Source organism: Centrocercus urophasianus, unplaced genomic scaffold (assembly GCF_019232065.1).
Source record: "Centrocercus urophasianus isolate 14NV4802_14NV808 unplaced genomic scaffold, USGS_Curo_1.0 seq_11, whole genome shotgun sequence".
NCBI lineage: Eukaryota > Metazoa > Chordata > Aves > Galliformes > Phasianidae > Centrocercus > Centrocercus urophasianus.
In genome coordinates, this window is record NW_024884253.1 from 29,676,420 (window position 1) to 29,690,551 (window position 14,132).

Consider the following 14,132-nt stretch of genomic DNA (forward strand, 5'->3'; position numbering starts at 1 on the left):
AACGTGCTTCTGGTAACTGAGAAAAAGTTCAACCTGTAGCTGAAGGACCTCCTGCTTCTGAAGGAGACAGCCTGGGAGCCTCTGCCCAGCTCTCTGCTCAACGCAACATAAAACCTTGTCGTGGTAGTTATAGCTCTGGACAGGTGAACTCAATTGTGCTGGATTGGTGTAACTGGAAACACTCTTCACTTCAGGTTTTATCAACATCAGCCACATAACAACCTTTTGGTCCTCTGCTACAGCTCTGTGCAGATGGAGTTGAGCATCAGGATAATGACCAAAAGTAAAAGTCATTTCACAAGTTGATTGTACGAAAAAATTTATTGTTAAAAGGAAAAAACAGAGAAGCATTTCTTCCATATGAAATACTGTTGTATTTCAAGTTGAATACTTGTAATTCTTGTTCTTCAAATCTTCAAAAATTCTTGAATGAATGTATCATAGTCTGAAGTACTTGGCTTTTCCATAACTGAAGGCACAACACTGAAATGCAGTTCTCCATCTGACCATTTGCAATCATTCTGTGACTTCATCGGGATGCCCAGCTCCAAGAGAAGCTGCGTATATTGGCTGAGCATCTGATCATAGCCGTGCTATAAATGGAATAAGAACTCCATGTTGCTTTCCACACAGAACTTGATGCGTTCTACCTCAGGAAAGCTGCTCTATATTTTGTAAGATGGATTCCAGTTGTTTGCAGAAGGAGCCTCTAGCTTCTGGATTTATTTGAAATGTTTGTTGAATTCAGAAAGGGTCTTGTTTCACTATCATGGTGAAGTTCAAGCACATGATAATATTCTGCTCGGAAACATCAGAGAATGCTTGTAAAACAACTGTATAATATCCCTAAAATCCAGAAAGAAAACAAGGAAATTAGTGCATAATGCTGTCCATTCTTGGCACAGTGGCCCCTTGAGGTCTCAAGCTGCCCAGTGACCCTTTGGCTTTATCTTAAATCATGGTACCAGAGCCTTGAGAGACCTCTGGTCACAGTGATCAGCTCTGCACTGCATGACTTCACTGTGCACAGCATGGGCAGTGGTGGCTCAGCTGTACCCAGCAGCTCTCAGCTCACCTCCTTTCATAGAACAACTGCTCCTGGACAAACAGGATTCTATTTGTCCAAACCTGCACCTTCAGCCCAGCTGTAATTCATCCATGTTTTCTTGCAGTGACCACTACTGTAAGCAACACTGGAGTGTTTGAGTCAGCTGGACATTCCTTCCAGACCCGCAGTTCTGCCCGTGTATATCCTGCAGTCTGACCCATTAAGCAGCACAACTCCAGATCTAGCTGTTGTCTAGCAACTCATCACAACTTTACACAAGCAGAATCAGTATACATCAGGACAAAAGACATCATCGTGGCCCTTGCTCTACTAAGGTCCCATTCTACCTCCTTTGAAGCCTTTCTCTTCTGATACAAGAAGCTAGTAACTGTGCTAGACTGTGAGGTTTGTAAGAGTTTCTGCTTTCCAGTAAAATGTGATTAGCCATAAGGAAGCATCAGGTAAACCATGAACACCTAAATATAGGAGGACTTACAGCAGAAACACTCCCTGTCTACTACTAGCTCTGAGGTTGGAAGAGATGTTCAGATGTCCAACCTCCTCAGGGGCCCAAGAACTTTGCCTTAAGGGGAGACTGAAGATTTTATGCCAGTTGAAACTCTTTGATGACATTTGCGGAGTTAAATAGAGTTGTTAAGGCTAATGTTAGCCTTGGAAAGGCTTAAGTTGATGAGGAAGGTGTTGGGCTGCACTGAGGACAATTGCTACTCCTGATTTAACACCGAAGCATTGCTTTTTCTTTTGGATACTGTTATTCTTCTCCAAAACTTTGCAAAGAGTTTCAGGGATGAACAGACGAGCATGTGAAAAGAAAAAGAGTGAAATGGGCTGAAAGAATCCGAATGGATCTATTAAAAAAGGTAATAAGAAACAGAATAACTTACCAAATGAAAATGAACAATTAAAGTGACATTAAATTTATACTTTTGGTCATTTATTGGCCGGCCGGCCGGCCGGCGCCCTCTGCTCAGCTTGCACCCGATGGAGAAAGAAATAACGATAGTCTCCGGACCCACTCTCTGCCACAGTGTTCAGACCCATTGACTCGACCCACACATCCTTTTACAAGATTGAGTGCGCATGCAACCAATCAGAAGCCTCTACAACAGTCAGTGTATGATCAAAGGGAGATGGACACAGTGGAAGCGGTGCGGAGCCCGCAGCTTCCAGCTGTGACTGAAAAGGATAGCGAAAGGAGAGAGGTGAATCTGCATTTGGGAGTTAAGAGAGATGCACTAACAGACTGTGGGAAGTTTAGATCTAGCCTGATAGAGGAAGGAAGAGCACTAGAGACCTTCCTGACAGAAGGGAATGATAACAGAGGTCCCGGAGGGGTATCCCTCGATCTGAAAGGCATCACACACCTGATAGATTGTGCAGAGAAATGGGGATTCAAATCATCCCTCACTTTAAATGCATTAGAAGTCCTGACAGCATCAGGCCTTCTCTTTCCTCATGTAACAAATCTGATGTGCATGGTTCTTAAGCCAGTGCAGTATACATTGTGGGCATCAGAATGGTTTCCCTTCAGGGACAGGTGGCCAGATTGAGGCCAGATTGAGGAGAACAAGCAAGTCCATACAGCTGGTTTGTGAGAGCAGTGCTCTCAAAGCCTGAGACATCTGCCTTGTTATTGAACAAATGTTTATCATTTTCGAGGTACATTCCAACAGGTACCTGAGACAATGTTGGTATATATTGGGCATAGATAGTGCCACTAGAGCTATCAGCAATCACTCTAATCTCTAATCTCTCTGTCTATAACTTTACTAGTATTGTAGGATGTGGCTTTAATTATTAAGTGTCGTGACATCACATCAGTTCTTGCAGGATAATTACACGGTGATTAAAGACCTATCACCTACTCCAAGTGGGATGAATCTCGCTTTGGCTTACCAAGGAAGGAACTTGGTAAGGAAGCTTTTGCAACATGATGACCTGCACCAATCCTGAAACGTGACAGAGACAATGGGCCGAAAACCTTGATCACCATTCACCATGACCCAGAAGAGATACATCGTGTCCTAGAGAGAGTAAAGAAGGACAGAGAACTCCACTGATGGGAAGTGCTTCTGGGATGGTCCACCAAGGCGACAGGAATGTTTGACTCTGTTTAACTCTATTCTGTATTCAGTTATAGTTGTATTAGGTCTAATATTAATACGCTTTACGCTTATAGTCATATTATATATAGATATATAGGTATATTACATATATAAGTAGTGTGTGCTGAGACAAATGACTCATGGCAAATGCCAAGATGAACGAATCAGCATTGAGAGAATGCAATATATAGCTTTACATAGAACTCACATTTAAGATATTAGGATTATTAGGTTTATAGGTTATAGGGTTATTAGGTAGGATTATTTGGTGAATCGCGATGTAACGGGGCAAAAGGCTTAACCGAGAGGACAATGGCATGTATAGGCGCAATGCGAGGATTTCGGGGTGTACGCGGTTAGGGTACTCTCAAGTTGTAGTAGATTTGCTTGAGCTTAGGGAGGGGGAGATGTAGTTAACAAAATACGCAAGTTAGAGATGTAATCAACGAAATACGTAAAGCGGGGGCTGTCAAGGTCACCAGGCGTAACCAGGCGTAACCTGTGTGGGCCCCTTGCGTGGTCAGCGAATACGTGAAAGGGGGGCTGTAACAGTCATCAGCCTCTGCGGGGGCTCCTTGACTCATGAGAAACCATGATGAGACATGGCAAGACAAGACATGCCACACGTCTATTGGGCACAGATAACCGTAGCAAGGGTGATTGGTAGCACTGTGATATAAGGGACAACTATAAGAAGAGTGTGTTGCTTGCAGTAAGTGCCATTTGCCGCTCACCACATTGGTGTCATAAAAGCGTGTGATTTGGCCGGGGCTGTCTGAGCACTTCACGACGGGACATTATTCAGAGGTTGCCGAAGCAAAGGCAACAAAAATAGAGGAACAATAATGGAAGAATAATCTGAACACATCTAGAATTTCAAAGATGCTGCCATTCTGGAATTGTCACCTCAAGCACAAGAAAGTTTTCTGACATTTTCTTTTGCTGTCTTCTACAGTTCAGTTGAACCTATCTTTCTAGAAAATATATAAATGTAAGACATGGACATGTTAGAGTGGTCCAGAGGAGGACCACACAGATGATTATAAGAATGCAGCACTTCTCCTACACAGAAAGGCAGAGGGAGCTGGGCTTGTTCAGGCTGGAGAGGGCTGAGGCCTCCAGGGAGAGCTCGCTGTGGTATTTCAGTACCTAAATGGGGACTACAGGAAAGGTGGAGGAAGTCTTTGTAAAGGAATGTCAGAGAGGATAGGAGGAGGGGTTTTCAACTAAAAGAGAGTGTGTTTAGGTTAGATACAAGGAATGAATTCTTCATTATGAGTGTAGTGATGCACTGGAGCAGGTTGCCCAGAGAAGCTGCAGATTCTCCATCCCTGGAAGTGTTCAAGACCAGGTTGGATGTGGCCCTGGATAACTTGGTCTGGTGGAATACATCCATGCCCATGGTAGGGGACTTGGAACTAGACAGTCTTTAAAGTCCCTTTCAACCCAAATGAGTCGTTGGTTCTATGATTCAATGATCATGTAATTGTACAATTCTGTTAAGTATGCTATTTTAACATTACTATCCATTTGAATAAAATGAAAAGTACCTTTGGAAATGATGTTCTTTTACCTTTAATGTCAAATTCTGTTTCAGTTGTTTCTGTAAAACAGATAAGCACAGTACAAGCGGTTACTTAAACATAAAGCCATCAGTGAAACTTCATAAATAACTTCAAAGCACTATAGCATATCTCTCATATCTATCAGCAGTGCTGCCAATGCCATTTACTCTTCCAGGCATAAGACCTTCACCTCTTTATTCTCCTAAAACTCGGCCCGTTTGCCTAGACAATGTGCAAGAAAATATAAATCAAATAGGAAGCTACTGCAACATCTTCTACAAACCCCTTCTTACTGTATTCAACTTGTAATAGTAGTTCAGACAAACTGTTAACAGAGGAGAGCTGAAATTCACTTCCAAAAAAAAAAATAATAATAATAATAATAAATAAAAAAGGAAAAAAAAAAAAGGAAAACATGAACTACATATTTGGAGAACCGATATCCTGAATTTTTCTGATCAGAGCCTTTGTCATGCTAATGTTGGTTAGCTTGAACTAGAAGATTGACTCTTCTCTAATAAAACACATTTTACGTGGTTATAGATAGTACCTCTAAAACACCATCTAGACTATTACCTGAATTAACTGTCTGTATATTAGTAGTGACCCTAGATCCTCTTCAGCTTTGTGTGCAGTCCAGTCAAGTGTAGTTTTCCATGCCATTTTAGAAACGTTTGCAATAAAATGTCATAATACAAGAGTATTACTAATCCCAATTTACAGAGATGGAAACAACACTATAAAGACATTAAAGAGTATAATTTGAAAACACTCAATCTTAGCAGAGTTATGCCACCAGAGAACTGCCTGCTCTAAATTTTGCCACCTGAATGATGAGGTGAGGGTTGAAATCATTGGCCCATGTGACTTGAGTAGAGTGCACCTGTGTGCAAGCTCTGATTAGACGCTTTGCTCTCAAACAGTGAAGTATTATACTCTTCAGTGCCTTAAGCTGCTGCTTCCAGAAGCCAGAGGTCCCAGAGACAGAAAGGACACTTCAGTGAAGGCTGAAGTGCTATAGCACAGCTAACCTTGATGAAGCTTCACCTTAATGTTTCTGGGTTTTCCTTCTAAGTGAGATGAATTGATCATAAAGAGAAAATCCTATATGCACGGGTTGATCAGTTAGTCTTCTCAGAAATCTTGCTTGGTAGCAAGAACCAGTGGCCAGGTTATGCCACAGTCTGCAACCTGCAAGACACGGTTTCCCACTGACCTCCTTTCAGCTTTCCACACAGAGAATATTCGTCATCAGTTCCACTGCAAAGAACTTCTCTCCAGTGCAACGCTTTGGCACCTTCATACCAGACTGTGAAGACTATCTTCAAAAAGGCAACATCACTTTCTAGTTAAGATATTGCAAGTAAGAAAAAAAGTAATTGGTAGGGAGGAAGAAATACATATGCAGACATACTATTTAGACTAAAAAACTATTTTTTTCTGAAATTTGGATTTTTTTAGAGTCCCTCAAAACTAATAAATATGCATTTCTTGAAAACCATTCTTTCCAGAAAAAAGTTTGTTTCTTTTACCAAAAGTCATCAGTCTTAAGAAATATTAGTGACAAATTTCAAAATCTCTTTCAATTTCTTCAGCAAAGACAGCAGTGTTCACTTAGCTCCATAGCTCACCCCTGAGAGATTCCACACATGGAGTTTTAGGCAGGTATTGTAAACAAATTGTCCGGATTGCTAGTAGCTGTCATAAGGTTATCTTACTAGGGAAGCAACCTTACCACAGCTTCAGAATTTTTACTGAGCAGGTGAAGATTAAGATGCAGCTCACAGACTAATAGAATCACAGAATATTCCGAGTTGGAAGGGATCATCAAGTACAACTCAAGGCTTCACACAGCACTGCTCAAAAATCAAACTATGCGTCTGAAAGCACTGTCCGTACACATTTCATTACACAATTTGACAACTTGGTTTAAAGTTTAGTTCAAAGCTAGGTTTACACATACACTCTTCATTACCATATTTCCAGGTTCTGGAGTATGCATATTCATAGTCCTGATGTACATGCATATTTTCTCTCCTTAAAATACCTTGGGTCTTTTTCAGACCAGAAGAGCTTGTATGCAGCAAAAGTTTGTTTGCTTTTTCTGGAAGTACCTGAGCTGCCTCAAACTGGCACATGCAATGCCAGTCAGTGTACTGAGCTAAGGAACCTGCGTAAACCAGTCAATTTCAAACCCTCTTATCTTCACAAACTGCTTAGAAATCATCATTTCTGTCCATTGCTGTAGTTTGTCTATTCCACTGCTAATCACAGAAAGGTATCTCTTAAATACACTGACATTTAGGATGCAGTGACAGTTTTTTGCTTGCATCACTTTTATTATTTTTTTGCATTCAGACAATATAATTCTCTAGGCCATAGTGACTCACTTGGAATCCAGGTAACAGCAGCATGCCAGATGGATTTGTTCAGCATGCTGCAGGGTGTCACGTTAAACTTGAAATAATGAGCTGAAGAATCTACAGGATAAAATGATTTCAAGTTCGTGAAAATAGATTTCTCCAACGAATTATTAAAAACATACATATGTATACACTTACAGTAAACACAAACACAATACAAATAAATTTAATATAAAGTATATATTATACCATTGTGTAATCTAGTTACTTGCAGTAAACATTAAAGGTCTTTTCAGACGATATTCCTGATTGCTTACATGGTTAGTGCAAAAGGAGCATCATATTACTTTGTGACTGAGAAGTAAGAAAAGTCATTTGTTGAATGAATAACATTTTGCACTCAAACAGGCAAAAAATATGCTTCTTTCTTTTTCAAAGCCACACACTTTACATTAGCATTATGCCATCAGGATCCTTTGATAAAAATGTCTCCACTTATGCTAGTTGTGTATTATCCATACTAGCATGTTGCCCAAGGCTAGCAGGCCACCTCAGGTAGCAACAGTGACTTCATCATGACTTATAATGAGCTCTGTCTTCTATTTTGTGGTTTTGAGCAAGGGTTGTGCAAAAGGACTGTCTGACTGCTGGTAATTGGCAGTCATGTTTTGATCATAACTGTGTACAGGAAATTATGGTAGAGAAATGGAGAACAAAACACACAGTAGTCTCAAAGGCTCAGTTTGCAAGCTTAGACCTGACACTGACTCATTATACTTTTTAAATGGGTGTTAATGGAAAGTAAAGTACGCAAGGTAAATATTCCCTTTCATGCTTTAGTTTACATAGATATTTTACAGGTGATACACACTGGTAATGCACATAGACATGTTTCTTTCCTTGAAAAATATCTGTCTCCTAAAATTCCTACCTTCCTGCCATTGAGTATATGTGTGCACACAGAACCTGCTTGGCCCTCACAACCTCACTGTGCCTCATTGCTGCAGAACTGATGAAAAAAGTCAGTGAACTACATTGATCCTGTGTCCTACTGCTCAGAGACAGCTAGCAACCACGAGAGAGCCTATCTTGCTGCCCCAAAGCTGCACTGATCCCCAGCCTCATACCATCTCATAGACAGCTTTTTTTTTTTTTTTCAATATTTTGAGTGTAGAATATTAGTTAAATCAGTGTGGGTAATTTATACAATACAGAACTTCCAAACAAAATTCAAAACCCGTCTTCCAGTTTTTCCTGAATCAAAATATGCCTCATGCTTTCTCTACTGAGTAGCACCTTCCCTCTTAGCTACTGCTAGCCACCACTGAAGTAATATTTACATTTATGCAGGATAATTCTTATAATAGGGTGATTAATAACAGAAATATACAACAGCTGAAACTCTTGTTTATATTTGCCTGATTCATCCAAGAAACATATGGAAGAGAAAGCTCACATTGCCTTAGGCTAATGCAATTATTGTGCACAGGCCAGAAAGAAAAGAATAAGATAGTTTCTACTTACCACAAAAAGTATACGACAGTTCTAGATCTGATGATGTACAGAAAAATCCACTGACTCCAGGAGTGAACAAAATGAAAAAGACAAGCTCAAACATATTTACTTATTTTGATCGGTATTGGGCAGAATGCTTCATTTTGGGGAAGGAGGAACAAAAATTCAGCACAGTCATCCTCAGTCACACGTCTCCGGGGAATATTTGTTTTATTCTGTCAAATTCTCTTAATTGTCTTAATCCTATTACAATGCTGTCAGTTACCTTCATCATAAATTTCATGAAGAAAAAGAATTTCTGCCTTCGTTGTTACATCTTCTCCAGACAGCACAGCTCATGTCACGAGTGAAAAATGAAAGAGAAAACTGTGTGAAATGAGGAAGTGAGAGAAACTAAAAATACGAAGAAGAATATAGAATATACCAGAAGAATATAGAAGGCAAGTGGGGCTGACTCAACAGAAGCAACTATTGTTAAGGCTTGATTTCACATGCTCACAAAGGTTTCCTGTACATAATAAAGTTGCAATCAAACGATGAAAACCTAGTCCACCTTTACTTGTGTGTTAGTTAATAGTTCTCATATGTTTTCACAATTAATTTCTCACAAAGCTTATCATACCATAAGAGAACTCAGATGTTATGGATAGGTCTAATCGGATGATATATTTCCGAAAGTCAGTAAGGGTGGAGATTAATGTCACCAGTTAACACGTTAATGATCAGAACAACTGAAGTTCTGCTCAGTGTCAGCTATTACCTTCAAAGCTGCATCTATCACGGTTATACTTCTTAGCGACAACAACCTTAAAAATCTATAAAATTTCTACTAATGAACTCCATGCCCCTCCCCCTGGCTCTGTGACCTCTTCTCATGCTCTTCACTGCAATCTCTAGCAGAGAAGCTGCACCACGCAATTCATGCTGGAGCAATGAGTCCAAACATTGAACATTTTGTGAGTACAGTGCATGTTAGGGCGGTTAGAACCAGATGAACTATAAGGTCCTTTCCAACCCAACCCATTCTATGATTCTATGACTTCAGCGTTATACAATTTCCCTGACAGAGTACATACACCCCACACAGACTTCAGCTGTTGTTTAACAGGACACTATAAAACATGCAAACCATTTGCAACTACAGTTGCAAATAAAAATAAATCAGGATGCTGTAATAGCTAGGATGCTGTAGTAGCTGGAAAAAGAAATAATGAGAATAATGAGACACTGAAGTGTAGCTACCTCATACCTGTGTCAAAAGAAAATATTTGTTTTAAATCACAAAACTCTGGCCATTGATCTGGAGTGAGTCTAATCAGTCAGAGAACAAGCCAGGACTGACAGAAGGCTCAACAGATCCAGCAAAAGTCACAGGCCAGTTTTAAGTAGTTGGGAGACTGCACTGACTGTATGGCATTGACATGAGATGACCCCACTGGACGCGTGCCCCTCTGCTGCTAGTCTGGTACTTGCTTCACTGCACAGCATGTTGGGTAAGTGATGGACTCATTAGAAAGAACTCTGCAGATTTACAAGGTCATATATAAAAGCTCTCACAACTGAAATGAAGACAAACACTTCGTTGAATCCAGTGACATTCCAGACCGGGTTCAAAGCTACGTGTTTTCTCTCACAGTTACTGCCATAAATGAAATAGATGAGGAAGGAGTCCCCCCTGGTGGCATACACAAACACATGGGGAACCCCTGCATCCTCCGCTATTCCTTGTTGCATTGTACTGCATGAGAGTATTTCAATACTTTAAAAAATATAGCATAACTATGCTTCTTTTTAAAAAGGGTCTGGCTGTCTAATTAGAGAAATGTAACAATAAGTCCTACTGATATCAGGGTTAACATTTCTCTTGTGACCATGACAATGAAGTCTGTAACCTTTACTATGATGTCTGGTCAAATTGTACTTAATTCAAACTAACCTGTCCTTTTCAAATCACTTCTCCAAATTCTGTTTTAGATGTATGAGTACTCTAATGATTGTATCAATGGCATTCACAGAACTGACCTTCTGTGGAACTCAATGGCCAAAGCCCTAAACTAGAACACTGTAGGTGTGCTTTTCTGCTTTCAGTTCAGTATGAAGGGCACTGGAAAGGAAGGATGTGTATATTTCTACATTTATTTTTTACTAGGTAATCTTCCTTTAATATTTTTCATTTATACTCATAACTACATTTCAAGTCTCACATCCATTTAACAGAAAATAAAATAAATCCAAATATGGAGAATTTAGGAATTTTCATTTTGGCTACATCTGAGATGCTGAGAGTAAAATTTAACTCCAAACCTCCTAGCTGATTTGTGTTTAAAACCTTAATGTTATAAATGTAATGTAACAAAATGTGTGAGACTTTTAGTGTTTTAGTACTTTTAGTTTTTAGTACTTTTATCTTCTTTCTCAATACACCCAAACAAGTGCCAAGATCTCTTTAAAATAATAACTGCATTTAGATTGTTGGCTGCAGATGAGTGCAATGACCAGATGAGCACTTATAAGTCACTGAAATCTCCCTCAGGAAAAATTAACAATATACTTTAGCATAATATCCCATCACAAGAAAAAAAATAAAACAGAGAACAGCAACAACAGAACCCAGACCAACAGTATTCCAGGGCAGCAGAGGAAAGCACTCTGTTCCAAAGTGTTTGTCAGACAGAATGAAATACTATGGAATCGTGGCATATTATGGAAGTGGGGTCATGACCAGGGATGCTAGACAGAGCTGGAGAATTCAGATCCTCTATACACAGCTGATAGAGTGCTGAGAGTGCCAAGGAAGATGGATCCCAGAGCAGTGCACCACTGGTGACTTTGTGCCATTTGAGACGAGAGCAAGAGCGAAAGAATAACAGTGGAAATAAAGAAGTGATGTGTATGTATGGGAACTGCTGAGTCACAGCCTGAACCTCTGATTGATCACCTGAGGCGAGCCATGAGTCAGCCAGAGGAGCACAGGTGAAGGCAATTCAGCTGTGCTCCTAGACCTATTTAAGAGCTGGCTACCAGAAGGGAAGGATCTCTTCTGGAGATCACCTCTCTTGGTGTTTTGTGGTGAGCCAAGCTGAAGGGTAAGCTCTTCCACTGATTCTCTTTTTGTTATCATTGTCTACTTTGCCTAACTCTCTTGATTATATTGTGATTATAACATCTTGATATCTATTGACTATACAATTATATTGTGATTATAATATCTTGATATCTATTGATTATACATGTGTGTTATCCAAATGTATTTTCTTTAATGCTATATTTACTTTGGCTTAATGATGTGATTTGCATATATCACATTAAGCCATCAGAGGCTGTTAAAAGTGAAGTAAATGCAGACTAGGCCTCCTGTGGAAATAATTGTGTTGCAAATAATTGTTACCAGTTATTACCAACTGTTACCAGTAAGCTTCAAGTTAATTCATTCCAAGCCAAGTAGGATCAAAGCTTACAGTTATACCCTAGAGTATACATTGAATCATCAAACTTTGCAGGAAGAAGAGAAAGCAGAGGATGAAGGGGAAAGAAAGAGCTGTGCCCTACCTGAAGCTGAACAGTCAGAAAGCATACCAAGCAACACTGCCTACCAGGGTAGTCAAAAAATTAAGAGAGCTGGACAAGTTTTCTGTTTGCTCTTATTCTTTGTTCTTCCCTGCTTTAAATAGCTGCTCATTTGAGCTTATTCTGGCCTGTATAGCTGTGCTATAATCTTATTACAGTGGATCCAACTCTCAGCCAGCTCACTTGTCCCATTTCTCAGGGGGGCTGCAGCAGGCTACATGGTACATAGGGTCACGAGGACATTGATGTTATGACCACAGAACTCCACAGCAACCAAATTACAGTAGTTTAACAAGTTTCCACCTATGAAGTTATGCTGAACAGCTGGAATAATTCATGTGCTCTAACTTTTCATAGTACAATTCCATTAAATTTCCATTACCTTAATTAGACTCTCACAGTACAGTTGAAAATACTCAGCACTTCCTCATCTTTGCCAATGAAATGACTATGGTGTGTAATAAAGTATGCTCCAGTGAAACTAGCTAATTTTAGGAAGTGTACTTAGGAGTGTGAAGCAACTCAGAGCTTTAAAGATTTCTCTTTGAAATCAAAAGGGGATCATTTTCTGATCAGAATATTTTACATATGCAAGAAAAGACTGAGGGTTGTGGGATCAGTTAATTTAAAAAATAACATTAAGGAATGACAAGCATTGTACTCCGTAATTCAGACCAGATAGGTACTGATTAATAACATGGGTAAATAATATTGCAGACAAAGCCATAGACTTTGAGGGAAAAAAGGAAAGGAACACTGGCAAGAGATTTCTACATTGCCAGAGACTGAAAAGAAGAATCTGCCTGTATCCTGTTTTCCCATGAAAATGGCAGTCATCCACAACCTTCTGCGGAAATTCTTAAGGTCAGAAGGGGATAGGAGGGAAGCATCTAGGAAGGAGATTTGAGTCATTTCATATGTTCCTGTTCTTCACACCGCATTGAGAAAAATCAGTACTACAGTCAGATGCGAGACCCAGCTGCTTATAACAAGAAATGGGTTGGCACTGAAGGGCTGCAGGAGCTCACAACTCCTACAGAAGGTATAGCCTTGCAAATAAGACAGCTTGTAGATAACATCTTTCAGAAGACTGAGCTTCTATATCTGTATTTCCTTCAGAATATCTACTCACATGTATGTACACATTCAAGTCTTATAATTTTTTTCCATGATGCAGGCAAGTCTGAACTGAAAAAAAAAAAAAAAAAAAAAAACTGCCAGGAATGAAAACATTGGATTGTAGGAAACCCTCTGCAATTATACATACTTTTCACCAAAGGTGAAAAAACTGAAGAAAAATCAACAAGAAAATGGTAGTTCACAAAATTAAGGAACAGTGAATAAATTTAATAAATGAACAGGGAAGGATGTGGAGCTGATACAAAAATATATATACCATAGCATTAAGTCAGTTCTCCAACAGAATGTGTTAGTAGCAGAAGGGGCTGTTTTGCTTTATGCACACTTTCTAGCTTAGAAGGACATCAATCATTTCATACTTTCTGACTCGAAAATGCACTCACTACACTATGGAATGCATCTGAACTTCAGTATCTGGAGAACTGGGTTGTGTGGTATGATAAAAGGATGCGTTCTGCAAGTGGGGTGTAATGACACAGTAAACTATCTGTATTGAGTCAGACCATTCTGGATGCAAAGTAAAACAGAAATGCATACAGAAGTCTTTTTGTATTTTTTTAATGTATAATATAAATATAAAAATAACTTTAACCTAAAGAATAAAATATCATTGCTTGAGTACTAAGTTCTGATCTCAACAAGTTCCAAAGATCTAAACCAGACACCAGTGTTCAAAAGAAACCAGATCTGAGAATCCTGGAATTACAAACAAGGACAGTCAAGTCCTAACAGTAATTGGGTCAAAAGCATTCTTATTTGGTGGCCATAACAATGTCTATGAAGATACACAGCTTCTTTCCTGAATTGA

General features: G+C 39.4%; 1 protein-coding gene across 1 annotated transcript; it reads right to left on the reverse strand.

The window, feature by feature from the left end:
• Positions 1–302: 302 nt before the first annotated feature.
• LY96 (lymphocyte antigen 96) lies at positions 303–8,990 on the reverse strand. Its single transcript, XM_042808908.1, has 5 exons — positions 8,627–8,990; positions 7,130–7,219; positions 5,956–6,084; positions 4,725–4,777; positions 303–846 (listed from the first exon to the last, which is right to left on the reverse strand). The coding sequence occupies exons 1-5, from the start codon at positions 8,718–8,720 to the stop codon at positions 745–747; spliced, it is 468 nt and encodes a 155-aa protein (XP_042664842.1). The 5' UTR covers positions 8,721–8,990; the 3' UTR covers positions 303–744.
• Between the last annotated feature and the right edge of the window lie 5,142 nt (positions 8,991–14,132).

Coding starts and splice junctions, on each gene's coding strand:
- LY96 (XM_042808908.1), bottom strand. CDS start 8,720: ATGTTTGAGCTTGTCTTTTTCATTTTGTTCACTCCTGGAGTCAGTGGA. Junction 7,220..8,626: donor ACTGTCGTATACTTTTTGTG/GTAAGTAGAAAC, acceptor TTTATCCTGTAG/ATTCTTCAGCTCATTATTTC. Junction 4,778..5,955: donor GTGTGGAAAGCTGAAAGGAG/GTCAGTGGGAAA, acceptor TCTGTTTTACAG/AAACAACTGAAACAGAATTT.